The sequence below is a fragment of the Oncorhynchus mykiss genome, chromosome 13 (assembly GCF_057628025.1).
Source record: "Oncorhynchus mykiss isolate SJ-2025 chromosome 13, ASM5762802v1, whole genome shotgun sequence".
Lineage (NCBI taxonomy): Eukaryota > Metazoa > Chordata > Actinopteri > Salmoniformes > Salmonidae > Oncorhynchus > Oncorhynchus mykiss.
Window position 1 is genome coordinate 35,106,800 of NC_143034.1, and position 20,353 is coordinate 35,127,152.

The 20,353-nt window shown below is 38.8% G+C and overlaps 2 protein-coding genes across 2 annotated transcripts in view; one reads left to right on the forward strand and one right to left on the reverse strand.

Annotated features, from left to right (window-relative positions):
- Positions 1-19,903, reverse strand: part of LOC110487369 (uncharacterized) — an 84,541-nt gene extending 64,638 nt beyond the window's left edge. Inside the window, exons 1-2 of the mRNA XM_021559309.3 lie at positions 19,325-19,903; positions 9,862-12,677 (exon numbers count right to left, since the gene is read on the reverse strand). Of these exons, the coding sequence (XP_021414984.3) occupies positions 11,704-12,677; positions 19,325-19,637 (1,287 nt within the window). The 5' untranslated portion in view covers positions 19,638-19,903 and the 3' untranslated portion in view covers positions 9,862-11,703. Of the gene's footprint in view, positions 12,678-19,324 lie in introns of the transcript that reaches the window.
- LOC118938445 (uncharacterized) lies at positions 1,433-4,530 on the forward strand. The gene is made up of 2 exons (XM_036942414.2): positions 1,433-1,990; positions 3,878-4,530. Exons 1-2 carry the CDS (start codon positions 1,681-1,683, stop codon positions 4,303-4,305), a joined length of 738 nt encoding a protein of 245 aa, XP_036798309.2. The 5' UTR covers positions 1,433-1,680; the 3' UTR covers positions 4,306-4,530.
- Positions 19,904-20,353: the final 450 nt, after the last annotated feature.

Genomic DNA, 20,353 nt, shown 5'->3' on the forward strand with positions numbered 1-20,353 from the left:
GAAAGTAGCAAACAACAGAACATGAGCAGAGACTCTCCGTTCAAAAGGAATGAACAGCAGCATGGTGGAAATGGAAAGCAAGCCCACTTCCAGTCACACACACAAAACTTCCCTGAGTCACAAGTGGCACCAGACCTCATCAAGTACCTCCTACGACGTGAGATGGTGAGTTCCGGACTCCTGAAGTTTGATGATCGCCCTGAAAATGATTGGGCATGGAAAGCATCCTTTCTCAATGCGACCAGAGACTTGAATTTATCAGCCAGGGAAGAGTTAGATCTAATTACCAAGTGGCTAGGGGCAGAGTCGTCTGAGCAAGCAAACAGAATTAGATCTGTCCATATTTTCAACGCCACAGCAGGACTTAACATGGTCTGGCAACGACTAGAAGAGTGCTATGGTACACCCGAAGTGATCGAGAATGCACTGTTGAAGAAAATTGATGATTTTCCAAAACTGGCTAACAAAGACGATCACAAACAAAGAGAACTAGGTGACATTCTTCTCGAACTGGAGTGCGCTAAAGTAGAAGGGTACCTTCCAGGCCTCGCTTATCTGGACACATCTCGGGGGGTAAACCCTATTGTAGAGAAACTTCCATTCAGTTTACAAGAAAAATGGATAGCACAGGGATCCAAATATAAGAAGGACTATCGGGAAGCATTCCCACCATTCTTGTTCTTCTTGAGATTCATCAGGAACCTCTTATAAAGTGTTGTGGGTTTAGATACAAAACTCTAGATGAGCGCAAATCATATCTCAAAGACAATGTCATTTGTTTCCGATGTTGTGGGTCAACTCAGCACAGAGCTAAAGACTGTAAGGTTTCAATCAAGTGCTCTGAGTGCGACAGTGACAGACATCTTGCTGCTCTGCATCCAGGCCCAGCCCCTTCAAATACAGACACCGCTACAGCAGAGACAGAGCATGGCGGGGAGCAAGGTGACGATGCTCTTCTATCTGTCACCTCAAAGTGTACAGAGATCTGTGGTGAGGCAGTCAATCCAAGATCATGTTCTCTTGGGAGTTTTATTGAAGACTTAGTTGTTAGCTATCTGTCTAGTTTTGTATGGGAACGCAACTCAAGGGCAGAATACTGGCATACAAACTTAGTAGCACAGAGTAGATCATCCATATGACCTTGGGAAATAGTGCATTGTGGGTAGTTAGAAGATTTCCCTAAATAAGTTAATAAATATGTAATAACGCAAAAACATAACTGTTTGTACTTATAGGTAACCATAGCGTGACTACAACTAGCTTACTAAGTCTTTAACCACACTGTATTGTTACACTGGTGAGTAAAATGCTCACCTACACTTTAACTTGTTGTCTGAAGATAAAATATACATTTTACTCAACTGCGTTACCCACTCCAGTCAGCAGATGGAGGTCTGCGACTTTAAAGCAATGCTGCTGGTGTGACGTATTATCTAGTGGACGAAACGCTTCTTTTAACAGCAGCAAGAGTTAAGTCAGTCACCTCGGTCGCTTGCTAGACAAAATAACCGAACCAATATAGCTCTTTAGACGCATTAGTGTATATTAGCCACTGTGTTTTAAACCCACTTCTGTCGTCGAGTTAGTTATCCGATTTAATTTCATATTTACGGTGTTGTTATTAGTCAGCTAGCGGGCTGGTTAAGTTAGCATTAGCCTAGCCAGCTAACATCCCAGACCATGCGATCACTAAGCTACTCTTCTGCCCAAGAAGAGGAGGATATCACACTGAAACAAGAAGTAGAGGGTGAGGCCGTTACTGTGAAAGAAGAGGAAGACGCGTTCAGAGTGAAAGAGGAGGAGGATGTTACAGTAAAAAGAGAGGAGGAGGGAGAGATGACTGTTACATCGAAAAAGGAGGAGGAGGAAGAAGAGGAGGAAACTGGATACCTGGTCCCGGTTTCCCAAACGCATCTTAAGGCATCCAATGGTTCTAACGATGAATTTAACCGTAAGATGGTTTTGAGAAACCGTTCTCTGATTAACACTAGTAAGTACTGTCTTAAAAACAGAGGCACAAACTCTGCAGTTGTTGAGCTGATATTTGGTGTTAAAGCGGAAATCTGCAATTGCTACATCCATATTGTGACTTTTAAATTATTTATTTATAGCCATTGATTCTTGAAGAATATAACACATGCCTCATGAGCTTAGTTCAACTGTTGTAACCCATCAGAACCCAAAATAAGCTTCTTTTTTTTCCTTCAAATTCATAGAGAAAGCTATTGTAGAAAAACGTAACCCAACACCTAGCGACCTCGTGAAGAAGTTCAGACATCTTGGCGTAACAGTTGTAAGGTGTTGGCATGACAGTCGCTGGACCCAAGTTTGACTTCAGCTCAGGGCTACCCCCTGAATTCACTACACTATGAATACAAGGACTGGCCATGCATGAGGTCATAATGATAGTTTAACCAGGTTTCTAGGCTATATTGTATATTCTAGAATGGCCAGTGAAGATTTCCTGTGGGGGTCAAGTTATTAGGGCTGTTGATAAGTCACCATATAATATTCTGCCAATGTATTTTCATGCCATTACATCAATATGCCCAACCAGAAGAGAGAGAACTCTTCCTGAACCACCTCGTCCTGCTGGCCTTCATAAATTCTGACGTTGCTGGTAATAGGCTACACAAGCATCTTACCATTTATACTGATCTGCATGCCAGTTATGATTTTAATATTCTCATTTTCATGGAACAGTTCAATTCCATTGATAAAGTATCTCAGAATCATTGTCTGTGATTAATCTACATTCTATCTAAATCTAAATGAAATTTATACTAACTTTTATTGCTAACTATGTAAAAAATATCCTACAAATAAAAACATTGCAAATATCCTGTAAATCACATGGCCTGTCTACAACAAACTTCTGGGCTCTCGGTTTCCCGCGCCAGTGAGTTTGGGACCGACACAGTTGTTGGCTATTTGTAAAAGGGATAAGAAGTAATCAGGTATTTTATGACATTTCCAATGGATCAGCGCATTACATTTGTCCCTTTCGTGCTGAGTGGTTATCGAAAGGGCGAGAGCTGGAAATGTTTTTCAAATACTTTAAGGAACTATTCTCATTTGCAATTGATTTTGATTAGACATTGTATACATGCTGTTTGAGGTGAAGATAATTTTGCTTTGAGAAGCTCCACAACTCATTAGTGGTGGTGCGTTAAGACGATCAGAAATACTATCAGACATCCCCAAGTAGGCACATTTCTAGGCCTATTTGCACTCCGGCCAGGTAGATAAGTCCTACTTCTATATGCTACAGTAGGTCTATGTTAGGTGAAGTTATGGGTCCTACAGTAGGTCTATGTTGTTGTTAGGTGAAGTTTTGTGCCAATTTGGCAAACACTTAGTGTACAATCCCTCATTGTCAGGCTGATGGATAAGCTAGCCAAAGAGCATTTTACTGGTTGAAGTGTTTTTTAAAAAGTATAAAGCAGTTGATTTGTGACAAAAATCTCAAACATCATATTAAGCAGGACATTCAAACGAGCCTTACAATTATAATCCAAAGTAGTGTGAAATGCACTCATAAACAACCTGGAAATGGAGGTTACTCCCCTGAGTTTACCCCCATTCACATTCAGAATACATTGCGAAAAACTAAAAACTTTGCTTACCATTTTTGCTCCAGGCAGATATACTACATCCATAACTAGCGGTTTCCTCATTAGCAGGCAGGAGTTTCTACAACCAAATTGAGTGTGCATTGCCCTCGTGCCGCAATTTTAGTAAACACCGAAATTGTCCTATATTGGAGACCAAAAGTCGTCTGGCAAAAATATGACTTCTCTTGCTCATTTGAACTTTTACAGTGGATTTCTGCTGTTGTGGGCCTTTAAACATCTGTCTGACTTTGTTGTTCATGCAGGAGAGAGACATGACTATCGTAGATCCTCGGGGGAGCTTCAACAACATCATGATGCTGACGAGGCAGAGAAGAGTCTCTCCACAACAGAACACCTCAAGAAAGACCAGCAGAGACCCACAGGGAAGAGATCTCACCACTGCTCTGATTGTGGGAAGAGATTTACCTCATCAGGCATTAAAATTCATCAGACAATCCACACAGGACAGAAATATTTTAGCTGTATTCAATGTGGGAAGAGTTTGACTCAGTCACCCAGCCTGATATCACACCATAGAACACACACAGGAGAGAAACCTTATAGCTGTGCTCAATGTGGGAAGAGTTTTACTACGTCTAGCAAGCGGACTACACACCATATAACACATACAGGAGAGAAATCCCCAGCTGTGGTCAGTGTTACCAGAGATAATCTGATAAAATACCTCTGATCAAACATCAGAAAATACATACATGAAGTAGTTGTTTCATGATATCAATGAATTAATGTCACAATGTAGAATGTTTAAACATTGTACTAGGAGTATTTTAATGTCACAATGTCGACCCGTAATCATTTGACCCCTGTTCTATTGATTTCAACTTGATAGGGATATTAGCCTCACGGGAAAATCCAGGCTCTGAAATGAGTTACTATTTATGTGATTTAACAAAAAGTGACTAACAAAAAAAGAGATGTGTTGGCGACCCACTTGAATCAAAATGTAGCAATCTGTTTTTTACAAATTCTCCTCTAACCAGTGATGTACATATTATTCCCAGATTCCGTGTGGGTTTTGAGCTGTTAGTTTTAACAGGATGTGCAACCTCATCTCTCTCCTCTCGCACAAATGATTTTTGCGATGAGTTATGACAAATAAGTGTTGTGTTCGTTTGTTTAGCGACCCCTAAATTTAAATGCATCACTCCAAAATGTATCTGACTGTCTTCTGCAGGTTGTCCTGTAACCAGTGAGGTAAATTATATCTCCCATTTCCATGTGTTTTTTTAGTTGTGTTAGTTTCAACAGTACGTACAACCTGATTTCCCCCCTAATCGATATGTCATTTATTGCTACTTGTCAAAACAACAGTGTTTTTGGTGCTTGTGCAGTTTATAAGGAGCTTGTTTAAAAAAATACAAGTAATACGATTATTGTGGCAGATGTTTGTGTGTAAATAAACATAACATGTGCTAGGTTTTCAATTTATCCCAAACTGTTTCTGCATATTGGTTATTGATTTGGACACGTTAAAACTGTGTTTTGACATTGGGCTATCCCACCTAGCAAAATGTAATTGAAAAGCAGTTGAAAATAACACTATGCAATCAAATATTCCATATATTACATTTCATGTAACATTTAGTAATGATAATTATTTATGAAACCAACTGACACATTTTTGGTACAATTTATATTGACATTGTTGACCTGCTTTTAGAATATCAGAGTTCATTCTCAGATGTGCCAACCCAAATGTACTAGAGCATGACATTGGGGACTGGGCCCCGATCCAACAACATGCCTATCGAGGGAACCCTGATAAGAGAGAGAAGCTCCGCAGTGAGGTTGAAAGTTACTACGGATATTGCAGGAGTTTCCTCTTGATATCAAACATGTCCGTGCTAAGGACAACTTGGTTGCTGATTGTCTCAAGGGTGGGCAGTCAAAAAGTTTTGTGTTTTGCGTTTAGCCAGTGAGTTGCCATGGATCACAGTTTATTTGGACTGCATGTTTTTCCGTATTGGAGATTAGTTTTGTTTGTGCTCGTTCCCAGTATGAGAGGAGTTGCTATTGTAACAGCATAGCTTCTGTCCCTCTCCTCACCCCTACCTGGGCTCGAACCATAGACCCACTGCACACATCGACAACAGCCACCCTCGAGGCATCGTTACCCATCGCTCCACAAAAGCCGCGACCTTTGCAGAGCAGCTTCAAGGTCTCAGAGCGAGTGACGTCACCGATTGAAACACTGTTAGCGCGCACCCCGCTAACTAGCTAGCCACTTCACATTGGTTACACTATATTTTTTGAATGAACCTTTTTCCATAAAGTTAGTGAACCAAGGTGGCTGACTAGCTGTTAATATTGAAGAAGCGTTCCGTGCGCAAGATTATACGTCAGTGGCAGAATCACCTGAAAGACGCACATCGCCATCTGCTGACTGGAGTTGGTATCGCAGTTGAGAAAATACTTTCAGACAAAAAGCTAAAAAGCAACTGCCCCTAAAAACCAACGACTCCCTTTGAAAATGGGCTATGTTGCATCAAACATTTATTGACGTGTAAAAATGTACTAAGTGTAGCTAAATAGAATAACTTTGGTCATAACCACTCAGCACGTAACGACCAAGGACGTCGAATTATTGGCGATATCAGGTCTGTCTGTTGTGGCCGCTATTTCGCCCCAAAATAGTCATCCCAAATTGGGCTGTGTAAATGTCTCTCGGACAAGGTGACTTTGATCAATATACACACTAAAAAGTATAGGTTCCTGGAGTGTCCTGTAGGGCTTATTCAAATTGAAACTGGGGGAACCCCTAAAAGTTATTTGAAGAACCCCTTATCATGGATCCACTAAGAACCTTTTGTGGTTCATTTTTTTAAAACTCCCTGTCCACCCTCCATTACAAAAACATATTTTAAAAATAACAATATTGACCATATTGATTTAAATAATTCATTGTTTATTTAGTGGCACCACAAAGGTGAATTAATATTTACAAATAAAATGACCAAACACATTTACTTTGTATAGTGCTTTTCATGACATTTCAAAAAAATAAAAATGATGTACAATAAACCAACATACATTAAAAATGAATCATAGGTAAACTAACAACATTGTAGACTTGATGCTGAATCCAGATTTTTCAGCTTTAGTGTGTATTTCATAGCCACTTAGTTATGTTAGGAAGTTTGTCATCTTTATGACAGGCCCTGGTAACTTCACCCGACTTCTCTTATCCCCAGAACACAGTAATTTAACAACAGAAGTGTTTTTCTGAAATTTAAGGGAAATTTAAGGGAAATTTAAGGGAAATTTAAGGGAAAATACAAATACAGTCGTAGCAGAGCCCCAAGTCCCATGGGGATGTTTCCCCCCATCATAGGTCAGCGGGATTTCACTCTCATATCCATTCCCTGGACTTGGTTCATTTCTGAGAAGATCTGAAAAGATAATTTGCACACATTTGTATGCTAATAGATTTCAGTTTATATTGACTGCTATGTAGGTTTAATGTACACTTCAAATGCAGCTGTCCTACAACAGATCTGAAACTTCTTCTTGATCCAAATTGCATTGTGTCCATGTTCTGTCCTATAAGAATTTCAAAGGAAGAGAAAATGTGTCAAAGAATAGTCTTACAAGCATTTAAATATATATATATATATATATTCAATAAATATTGAAAGATAAATGGCATCGACATACAATTGAATGTAAAATAGAAGAACATATTGGCGAAAGCATTAGCCAATACAGTACTGCCATACAGTAACAGTACTGCCATACAGGCCTAATATCACATTTCAAGATATATTTGTACACAAATCGTTCAATATTTTATCAGGTTGATTTGAAAGATTATACGCAACATTTTGCTGCGTGGCAATACTGTGTTTGGATTCTGAAGGGCATTTATACAAAGGAGGTAGTCGAGACACTGTATTAATACCATCATTTGAATCCCATCTGCAACTACCATCTAAGATATTAATTTCCCTCCACAAGGGGGCGAACATGTAACATTTCCAAAACAGGATAGTATTGTACATGTAACGTTTCCAAAATGGGATAGTATTGTACATGTAACGTTATGCCCCCTTGTGAGTTAATAGTATTGCATGCTGTAGCAGGCTATATAAAGAGGAAGGCCTCCATTGACGATTCAGTTCGTTGTAACATCTCGCCTGGACAGGTCACCGTCCTTTGTTAGTTAGTTAGTTAGTTAACGTTAACTAGTTAATTATCACAAAAGTGAGAACTGCTCTAGATTGGAAACTTACGTTAATGAGTGTAAAGCCATGTTGGCTTTATGGAAACGATATACAACATATGGGAAAGAATATAGTTCAGGGAAATAATCCAAACCTAGTTGTGCTAGTTAGGACATAACGTTATCTAGCTAGATAACGGTACTGTACTGTAGCTCATACAACGCCGACGGTCAAACCCGGCTTTCTAATATTTACGGTAATTAGCTATAGTAACGTTATGGAAGATATTCACAGAAAACCATCATTGTCTTCGTTATTCATTATTAGTATGTTATATTATTATATATAAATTATTTCGAGACATACTCAGAGCCAAACATCAACCCAACTTAACCTTTTTAACTTGTTGTCGCATCCAAACTTGTCACCATCGTTTTCAGTTGTAATTGCGAAGTTCCTGGAAGAAGTCCAGCAACAACGGAGGTTCCTCGATGAACCCACCTTCTAACAAGTTCTTTGAATAACCTTTTGGGGCTGTTTTTCATTGACCAAGAACCCCACGGTTCTTAGGGGATCTGAGATTAACTCCAGTTGAACTCTTCATTTTTAGAGTTGTAGTCGGCTCTATTTACTCTCAGATTCAAAACATGATTATCAGCATCAACGATAATGTCAGCTGCTGCTGCTCCAATACAGTATGAGGTGAGACGGTGAACTGATGTTGAATCATAATGATTAAGTTCATTAAAATGAATTAGTGAAACGGTTAAAAAATAGTACATGGCATATTATATACATTAGGCTATTGTTATCATATAGAAACGTCATGGAATATTGTACATCATATTAGCATCAACATACATTATTGTTTCATTCAATTTCACATAATAAGGATATTTCATATTTTCAAGTTCAGAAGTCAGAACCCATCACCTGCTATGTAAAAGAGACAGAAGAATCCACAATGGTCAATGCTATCCGGGATCCTTGGGACATTCCTACCCTAAACCCTACCTTAACCCTTTTAAATGTCACCTTCAACGGGCTAGGGAAGTCCCAAGGATGTATCTCTACCTGAAAATACATGATCTAAGTGATTGATAGTTGGTATTCAGCAGTCATAAAGCCTTAATTACTTGAATGAACTACTAAAATAGTGATTTTGTCAGACAGCAGCTCTACACTTTGACTGATCCATTCATCCTTCCATCCCTCCTCAGCCTTCCTCTCCTCTGAAGACCCAGTGAGGGTGAAGCTCAGTCAGAGAGCTGTTGGGGGACTGGTTAGGAAGATCACTTCTACAGCCAGAGAGGTGAGAGGTCACACATGGTTTAGATGGTAAATATTTATGTCGCCTTAACGGTTCATCACTTAAGCAAAAGGTAATATGTTCCATCATCCATGTTTATTTACATTAGTGCAAATTGTCTGATATTGGTGTAATTTCTCATCCCTTTTGGCTGTATGAAAGTTAATTTCCCCTCAGGCACACACATTTGTTCTTTGATATTATGAAGGTAATTTGTGTAGAATTTACTTTTCTCCACATCTCTTTACATTGCTGATGCATATTTGGTGGCCTGACTGTGTCCAGACTATGTCAAAGGCCCATCCTGTTAGATCTGAACCTAATGGAGCTTAGAATGAGCGGATGACAGGAATCACATTTAGGTGCCAGGTGAAACTGAGGCCATAGATGCTCCATATCCATTAATTTGAGTGTTTTATATAATATGACTAAATATATTTATTTCTGTGTTGCAGGGGCAGTCCTTATTGTTGTCAACATCAACATATCAATCAACATATTGTTGATTTCAAAAAATTTCAGGTTCAACAAATGCACTGGGTTGGTTGAAAAGTGATACTAAAATGACAAACCATAGTGGAAGACATACTGAATTTACACTAAGATGGACCAAGATATGTGTTGCTTTGGGACATATTTGTTAATTGGTTTGAAGAGAGTCAGTTGACTGATGTTAACTGACTTGCCTAGTTAAAGGTTAAATAAATTATTAAGTCTGTTGATTGTCAGTCATTGGGTTAATTTGTTTTGCAATATGTTCAAATCAAATCAAGCTTTATTTATACAGCACATTTCAGACATGAATGCAACACAATGGTTTCACAGGAAAAAACATTAAAAAAACTAAAATAAACAAATATTTAATACACAAACATAAGAGGATAAAAAAAACAGAATAACTGAAAAACTAAACTGGAAGACCAATGAACATTCAAACAAAAGAAAAACCCACACCAAACTTAAAGACAGGAAGCAAACCAAAAAGGTGGAGCAACTAAAAGGTGTTGACTCTCCACATCTATCAAGACAACTGGAGCACTGGGCCAGACACTCTTAAATAGAACCTGGACCAGCTCAGATGAAACATCTTCCCAATAACGAGATGGAGAAGCCAGCATAGAGCTGTTGCATTACCAACACACTGTTTGATATCTATGTCCATCTTCTCAAGGGTCTGTTTCACAAGGTCCACAAAGTACTGTCCAATCGATGACTCACTGTCAATGACCGCAATGAGTCTCTTGTGGACAACATCAGTGACATATCGCAGAACTTCTGCACACTGGTCTTTGGATGTTAAATCCTGTGCTGTGTCCATTCGTATTGAGAACATCCCTGCCTTTCTCACTTCAACAGCAACTGTCTGCTGAATCAACAATCTGATGGCTTCAATTACTTTAAATCAAATCAAATGTATTTATATAGCCCTTTGTACATCAACTGATATCTCAAATTGCAGTACAGAAACCCAGCCTAAAACCCCAAACAGCAAGCAATGCAGGTGTAGAAGCACGGTGGCTAGGAAAAACTCCCTAGAAAGGCCAAAACCTAGGAAGAAACCTAGAGAGGAACCAGGCTATGTGGGGTGGCCAGTCCTCTTCTGGCTGTGCCGGGTGGAGATTATAACAGAACATGGCCAAGATTTTCAAATGTTCATAAGTGACCAAAAATTAAACCTAGATGCCCTCAATCTCACACAAATTATCAAGGAACCCACCAGATACAACCCTAAAAATCTGTCTGTAAACAATAGTTGGAAAAATTACGTGTCATGCACAAAGTAGATGTCCTAGCCGACTTGCCAAAACTATAGGTTGTTAACAAGAAATTTGTGGAGTGGTTGAAAAACTACTTTTAATAACTCCAACCGAAGTGTATGTAAACTTCCGACTTCAACTGTAATTGTACCCAAAAATTGTCAGTTGGTTGCTTAAATAAATATGATTACTAATGTAAGTATGAAATATAAATACCAAATGTACATCCCTTTGTTAATATGTATTGGCAATAATTAACAGTGGTGAGGCATGGAATAATAAAACATGTATCTTTTGTCAGGCTGAATGTTTGAAATATAAGGTTATTTGAGTCATGCTTCTTCAGTAGTGGAATAAAGACAATTAGCACTTGGATGTTGTAAATAAATACTGGAGTGATGTAGGATTAATAATAAAATTGATTATAGACCCATTTATTATACTGCGTCCATGTGTTTAGGCTGCAGGTACGTTGAAAAAACGAAATCTTCTCAACTAAAACCAAACATGTACTGGACGTCGGGCATAGTCTTCTTTTCAACATCTTTTCAATTACATTTTGCTAGGGTTGGATAGCCCAATGTCAAAACACAGTTTTAACGTGTCCAAATCAATAGAACAGGGGACAAACGTTTAGGGTTCTACATTGTGACATCATTAAAATACTCCTACTACAATGTATAAACATTCTACATTGTGACATTATTAAAATACTCCTACTACAATGTATAAACATTCTACATTGTGACATTATTTAATTGATATCAGCAAACAACTCCTTCATGTATGTATTTTCTAATGTTTTATCAGATCGTTTATCAGAGTATCCACATCGATCACAGCTATAAGATTTCTCTCCTGTGTGTTCTCTGGTGTATCTTAAGATAGCCAGATGTACCAAAACTCTTCTCACATTGATCACAGCAAAAATATTTATCTCCTGTGTGTGTTCTCTGGTGCCTCTTCAGATAGCCAATTGATACAAAATTCTTCCCACATTGAGTACAGTCATAAGCGGTCTCTTCTGTGTGTGTTCTCTTGTGTGATTTTAGGCCACCTGACTGAGTAAAACTCTTCCCACATTGAGTACAGCTATAAGGTTTTTCTCCTGTGTGTGTTCTTTGGTGTGATATCAGGCTGGTTGACTGAGTAAAACTCTTCCCACATCGAGTACAGCTATAAGGTTTATCTCCTGTGTGTGTTCTCTGGTGTGATTTTAAACATCCTGAAGTACCAAAACTCTTTCCACAGTCAGGGCAGCTAAAAGGTTTCTCTCCTGTGTGTGTTCTCTGATGTTTAGTAAGACTGCCAGCTTTAGTAAAACTATTCCCACATTTATCACAGCTATAAGGTTTATCTCCTGTGTGTGTTCTCTGGTGTGATTTTAAACATCCTGAAGTACCAAAACTCTTTCCACAGTCAGAGCAACTAAAAGGTTTCTCTCCTGTGTGGATTCTCTGGTGAATTTTAATGCCTGATGCAGTGGTGAATCTCTTCCCACATTGAGCACAGCTATAAGGTTTCTCTCCTGTGTGGATTCTCTGGTGAATTTTAATGCCTGATGAGGTGGTGAATCTCTTCCCACATTGAGCACAGCTATAAGGTTTCTCTCCTGTATGGATTCTCTGATGTCTTTTGAGGTCTGCTGAGGAGGTGAATCTCTTCCCACAGTCAGAGCAACGGTGAGTTCTCTTCCCTGTGGGTCTCTGCTGGTGTTTCTTGAGGTGTTCTGATCTGGAGGAACTCTTCTCTGCCTCGTCAGCATCATGAGGTTGTTGAGGCTCCCCAGAGGATCCACGATAGTCCCGTCTCTCTCCTGTGTAAACAAAAAAGTCAGACAAATGGTTAAAGGCCCACAACAGCAAAAATCCACTAGAAAAAGGTGATGCCCAGAGCATAACCATGATTTTGTATAACAATTGTCGTCTGTAATGAATGCTAAAATCATTTGGCAATTGTCTTAAGACAGTCAAGTGAGCAACAATAGTCATATTTTGTCTTGTTTACACATTAATAATAACATTGATGATTGTAGGCTAGAAATAAGTCATTACAGTTGCTGAATCCCTAAGCAGTGTGCCAGGCGCATTTGGTCTCCAATACAGGCCCCTTTCTGTGTTTGCTAACAATTGCGGCACGAGGGCAATGCACAAACAATTTGGTTGTAGAAACTCCTCCCTGCTAATGAGTAAACCGATAGTTATGGATGTAGTATATCTGGTAATGAGGAAACCACTAGTTATGGATGTAGTATATCTGGTAATGAGGAAACCACTAGTTATGGATGTAGTATATCTGGTAATGAGGAAACCACTAGTTATGGATGTAGTATATCTGGTAATGAGGAAACCACTAGTTATGGATGTAGTATATCTGGTAATGAGGAAACCACTAGTTATGGATGTAGTATATCTGGTAATGAGGAAACCACTAGTTATGGATGTAGTATATCTGGTAATGAGGAAACCACTAGTTATGGACGTAGTATATCTGGTAATGAGGAAACCACTAGTTATGGATGTAGTATATCTGCTAATGAGGAAACCACTAGTTATGGATGTAGTATATCTGCTAATGAGGAAACCACTAGTTATCGATTAAGTATATCTGCATGGAGCCAAAATGGTGAGCGAAGATTTTAGTTTTCACAATGTATTCTGAATATTACAGTATGACGTTACCTAACAACAACATAGACCTACTGTAGGACCCATAACTTCATGTAACAGTACTCGTCTTGCGTGTACAATCAGTCATCGACACGGAACTCCAACATGTAGCACCAGTCATGTAGCTTTATTCTGATAAGAACGACACAAAATTGCACATCATGCAATGCACGTCTCACCATCCAACTCTGCACTCACGCACGCTGGTTTGGTGCTTGTTCACTGGGACGATTCTAACTGGAACATCCCCCCTCGTAAGCAAGCTACGCAAACCAGCCAATAAGATGCCATGTTGAGTAGGTGAAGGCAAGACAAACTCAAACCAAAAACCCATTGGCTTAACAATAAAGTGGCAAGTGGAATCACCAATATAACCCTGTTACACTCACCTAACTATAACATAGACCTACTGTAGGACCCATAACTTCACCTAACAATAACATAGACCTACTGTAGGACCCATAACTTCACCTAACAACAACATAGACCTACTGTTGGGCCCATAACTTCACCTAACAATAACATAGACCTACTGTAGGACCCATAACTTCACCTAACAACAACAAAGACCTAGGACTATAAATCATTTAATAGTTCAGGTGAAACATGGACAATAAAATGTCTTTGTCATGACATTTCATAACCTGATAATTTTGTGAATAATCCCACTAGGCTACTCTGTAATGTGTTGTCATTCTAAATGTCCTGAATAAGAAAATAGCTCTGTGTGTTGTACAATAGCCTATCCATCAAGGAACAGTTCTCTACACATTATGAGCCAAGTGTCCAAACCCTACTGTAAATCAAGCAGACAATAACAAATTATAAACATTCATTTGTTAGGGATGTTGGATCCAACGTGGAGCACGGCATAACTGTCGTGATGTTTGCATGTCGTGATGTTTGTCATGTGACTGTCATTCAGAAAATGATTTCCTGGATCAGCTGATGATAGTTGAACATGTGACTGTAACTAAACAGCAACAGTATTAAGAATGATGTTTAATTATTGAAGAATCGCATTAATGACAGTATCCATTGGGGTGTTGTCAATAAAGTTAAGGTAACTCTCAGTTAGAACCATTGGATTTAGCAAACTGAAATTATTTAGGATTTCTCAAAGTAATTTTTTCTTCACCTCAAACAGCAAGTAAACAAAGTCTTATTAGAATCAATTATGAATGACAATAGTTGCTCAAAGTATTTAAAATATATTTACAACTCTCGATAACCACTCAGCATTGAAAGGGAAAATGAAATTCTCTGATCCAGTGGAAATGTCATAAAATCCCTGATGACTTTTTATTCTTTGCACAAATAGCCTAGAGCTGTGTCAGTACAAATTCACTAGAGTGGGAATCTTGAGGGCCCAGAATATTTTATACAGTGTTGCAAGCTTGCTATTGCTAGTTTTGGATGACCCAGTTGATAGTTGATACAATGTTTCAAGTTGGTTGTAGACAGGCCAAGTGCATCCAATAATGTGATTTATAAAGGACATTTATTTTTAATATTTAACTGCAGGCTGCAATGTTTTTATTTGCTTTATTTATGTTTACAATAAAAAATGACCTTTAGATTTGTATAATTTTCATTTAGATAGTTGATTTTATTAAACACATGGTGTGTGTCTATATATGAAAAAATACACGTTATAACATTTTACCCAATCCGTTTGGTAGAATGAACAGACGACTCTTGGTTGACCAAGATATGTTTTAGTTGGCGACAGCACTAGAACATGACTTTGGGTCTGCCGAGTGGTGCAGCGGTCAAAGGCACTGCAACTCAGAGCTTGCGGCGTCACTACAGACTCGAATCACACAGTTCAGACAACTTCCCTTTTTCCACATTTTGTTTTGGTAGTCTTATTCTAATAATTATTACAATGAAAATAAATCCTCATTAATCTACACAAAATAGACAAAAATGAAAACAGGTTTTTAGAAATGTTTGCTCATTTATTAAAAATGAAACACAAATACCTTGTTTACATAAGTATTCAGACCCTTTGAGACTTCAGGTGAATCCTGTTTCCATTAATCATCCTTGAGATGTATCTACAACTTGAGTGGAGTCCACCTGTGGTAAATTTAATTGATTGGACATGATTTGGAAGGCACACACCTGTCTATATAAGGTCCCACAGTTGACAGTGCATGTTAGAGCAAAAACCAAGCCATGAGGTCGAACGAATTGTCCGTAGAGCTCCAAGACAAGATTGTGTCAAGGCACAAATATGGGGAAGGGTGCCAAAAATGTCTGCAGCATTGAAGGTCCCCAAGAACACAGTGGCCTCCAACATTCTTAAATGGAAGAAGTTTAAAGCAACTAAGAGCTCCAAAGTTCCTCTGTGGAGATGGAAGAACTTTCCAGAAGGACAACCATCCCTGCAGCACTCCACCAATCAGACCTTGATGATAGAGTGGTCAGGTGGAAACCACTCCTCAGTAAAAGGCACATGACAGCCTGCTCGGAGTTTGCCAAAATGCACCTCAAGGACTCTCAGACCATGAGAAACAAGATTGGCCTGAATGCCAAGAGTCATGTCTGGAGGAAACCTGGCACCATCCCTACGGTGGAGCATGGTCGTGGTAGCATCATGCTGTGGGGATCTTTTTCAGCAGCAGGGACTGGGAGACTAGTCAGGATCGAGGGAAATATTAACAGAGCTAAGTGCAGAGAGATCCTTGATGAAAGACCTGCTCCAGAGTGCTCAGGACCTCAGACTGGGGCAAAGGTTCACCGTCCAACAGGACAACGACCTTAAGCATACAACCAAGACAACACAGGAGTGGCTTCAGGACAAGTCTCTGAATGACCTTGAGTGGCCCAGCCAGAGCCCGGACTTGAGCCCGATCTAACATCTCTGGAGAGACTTGAAAAATAGCTGTGCAGTGATGTTCCCCATCCAACTTGACAGAGCTAGAGAGGATCTGCAGAGAAGGATGGGACAAACTCCACAAATGCAGATGTGCCAAATAAATTAGCTAAATTAAAGTTTTTTTAAACTAATTTAAACTCCCTGTTCGAAGACTGATTTAAGTCTGTCAATCACACAGCATCATCTGATTTAGGAATTTGCAGTGAGCCAGGCTTTTGTGAGAAACAATTGTCATCTAAAGCAGCATTGGTTTGGTCGTTTTTATGCAAGATTTGTACTGTAAAGCCACATTGGTACTTGTGCTGATTCATTGACTTCGCTTTGTAAAGGCAGCTATTGCACACATAAGAACCCTGACCACAACGTGATTTGAACACGCAACCTTCTGATGTGGAGTCAGCCGTGCAACCGATGCACCACAAGGTCTGGGATAAATTGCTTTTTTGAAGGGTTGCCTAGTTCAGATTTCGTTGATTGTATCATTTGGAATGGAGGCCTGGTTCTCTGGGGAAATGTACCATCTGACAATGCCCCCTCGTCAGACCGTGCCTCTGCCCGGCAGGTTAGGTGTATGAAAATAAGCTAATTTAGAGCTTGGATAGTTCAGTCAGAAGAGCATCAGGCTTTTAATCTGAGGGTCCAGGGTTCAAGTCCCTGTTTGGGCTTTGCTTCAATCTTCACCCTCCTTCAGTAGGCAGTCTTTCTATACTTGAATTTTCTATTACTTTCCATGACATGTTCACCTGTAGACTATACACTCCCAGAGCCAAAACAGCTTAGTCTGAAAACGTTAGGATTTTTAATCTGAACCTCCAGGTTTAACCTTTCTGGCGCAGGTGTTCCGCTAGCAAACCACCTCGACAACATCCAGTGTAATTGCAGAGCGCCAAATTCAAAACACAGAAATAGTCATAATAAACATTCACAAAAATACACATGTTATACATTGGTTTAAAGATTAACTTCTTGTTAATCCAGCATCTTTGTCAGATTTCAAAGAGGCTTTATGGTGAAAGCATACCATGCGCTTATCTGAGGACAGCGTCTCGCTTACAAAAGCATACAAACATTTTCCAACCAAATAGAGGAGTCACGAAAGTCAGTAATAGCGATAAAATTAATAACTTACCTTTGAAGATCTTCATCTGGTTGCAGACACAAGAGTCCCAGCTACACAATACATGTTTGTTTTGTTCAATAAAGTCCCTCATTATCTCCCTAAAACTCTATTTTGTTGGCGCGTTGTGTTCAGTAATGCACAAGCTCAAAGGGGGTCAAAACAGGCAGACTAATACATCCTAATTGTACTGGTAAAGTTTGTTTAAACATGTCAAACAATGTTTATAATTCATCCTCAGGATGTCGGTTGTCTAAATAATTTGATAATATTTCAAACGGACAATAGAGTATTCAATAATAAGGAAAAACAACAAAGGGCGCGCACCAGACGTCAAAATACTGCCCCCAAGCCATAAGAATTTAATCAAATTTAGAATAAGGCTTTAAAGTAACAAAATGTGGAGAAAGGCAATTTGGAATACTTTCCAAATGCACTGTATACAGCAACACCTCCCACATAAGCATTTCTGTCTTTTCTGTAGATGTTCTATCCCTGTATTGCTACTGCTGTATCAAAGGAATTATCTCAGTGAGTTTCAGAGATGAACAGTACAGTGCATTCCAAATCCAATAGGCAGGCAAGTTTACAAAAACGTTTTCTAATAAAAACTATTCCAGAAAATGTTTCTAAACTAATTCTCACGAAAATCCCTTTTCAAAGTCAGGGTATGAGTCAAGAAACATGCCTATTTTTCTTGAAAGTACGTAATGTTATGATTGCAAAGCTACTCGATATTACAGAGAACAAGTTAATTATCTCACATCTTTGAAAATATTTGTAATGTTGTGCTTCTTGTTCACAGAGGGTAATTCATGCCAATGTTATTTTCTTTAAGCTGTTAATACAAATTGAAAGGAGTTTCCAACATCCTCATTTCTGAAAGTATTTCTGGTGATAGCAAGTGATAGTGATACACAAGCTAGATCTATTTGAAACATTGCCATCTCATGGCAGCATTTACCAAGCACCAGGTTCAGAAGCTTTAAAACCACATAAAATCATTTTGATGTGAAAGAATTTGATATAATTTTGATGTGATATGAAAGTATTAGAAAATATTTTGATGTGATATGAAAGTATTGTGTGAAATTATGTTGATGTGATATGAAAGTACAGCGATTTAAGTTTGTAGAAATGTATCGCAATTGAGAACTGATTCATTTAGATGGAATATTTAAATATTTTAGCTGCTAGAGCCAGTCTATCACTGAAAATAACATACAGTCCTTGGACCTTGAGGAGTAACGGGGGCAACAATAAGCAGTAGAAACAATAACAAAGAAAACTCCCTGCCTGTTTCGGTAAAAAGCTGAGGGATGGGGCTGGAGAAATGCAACCATCCATGATATCAACATTCTAGTATTAACCATGTTTTGAGTATATACGGTGTTTGTTTATATTATCTGACAAACATTGGAGTAAAAAAAAGCTTATATTTTGGGTTCTGATGGGGTACAACAGTTGAACTAAGTTCATGGGGCATTTATTAGTGAATTCTTCAAGAAACAGGTGGGTACATATCATGAATGTATAAGTCCCAAAATGGATGTAACAACTGCTGATTGCCCCTTTAAGACTACATATTGGGCTAATCTAATAGGAGATATTGATGAATACAGTATTTCAGGCATTGTCATTGGATGCATTTCATCAATTGTTAACGTTTTGTTGATGGTCCACTCTTGATGTTCTCCACGTTAGTGTAGCTTCAGCCATTCCTACAGAACAACATTAAAGTGTAGAACCCCTTTACTGCATATTGGTTCAATGATTGCAGAGACGGTACTTACTGGTGTTAAACAGATATCCAACCTCCTCTTCTTCCTCCAATGTGACAGTCATCTCCCCCTCCTCTTTCACTCCAGAAACTGAATCATCCTCTTCTTTTACTGTAACATCCTTCTCCTCTTTCACTCTGAACGCGTCTTCCTCTTCTTTCACTGAAACGTCTTTCTGTTCTTCTTTCACGGTAACAGCCTCACCCTCTACTTGTTTTTGTATTGTAACATCATTCTCTTCCTCCTCCTCTTTCACCAGAGCTTCTTTCTCCGTCCAGCAGACCGCCTCTTCTTTATCAGGAGGAGAGTAGCTTAATGAACTCATGGTCGGAGATGTTAGCTAGTTAGCATTAGCGACTAGTCTAGTTCTAAGCTAACTTAGCAAACCAGCTAGCTGACAAACAACGTAAATATATATTTAAATGGGCCAACAAGTACATACGACAGAAGTGTGTTTAATACACAGCGACTAATATACACCAAAACAGTGTAAAGAGCATGAATGTTGTAGCTATGTTTGCTAGAAAGCTACCGAGGTGACTGACTAGCTGTTGTTGTTGAGGGAGCGTACCGTCCACTAGATTATTCGTCACACTGGCAGCGTCGCCTGAACCTAAAATATGCACATCGCCATCTGCTGACTGGAGTGGGCAACGCAGTTGAAGAACCAAACGTTTATTTTTCATTTATTTCATAAACGTTTAATATTATATTAAGTCGTTCAAAGAGAAGCATGTGTTGATCGATTCGTGTTTAATGAGTGAGAATTTAAAACCATATTACACCCAGTACACATTTTAATGAGTGAGAAATTAAAACAAACTTTTCACCCACTACATATTTGCATTGAAGCATAATTCTGACATGGATCATTTTGACCCCAGAGGCATATCTTTTATCATAGCCAAAATGTGGTTTATCAATTCTATTCAATTTTTCACTACTTTGTCAATCAACTTGTTAGTAAATGTGTTTCTGTATCAATATGGACTTTTAAATAATTCAAAACCTTTGGAGTCATTTTGACCCAAGGCAAAAGCA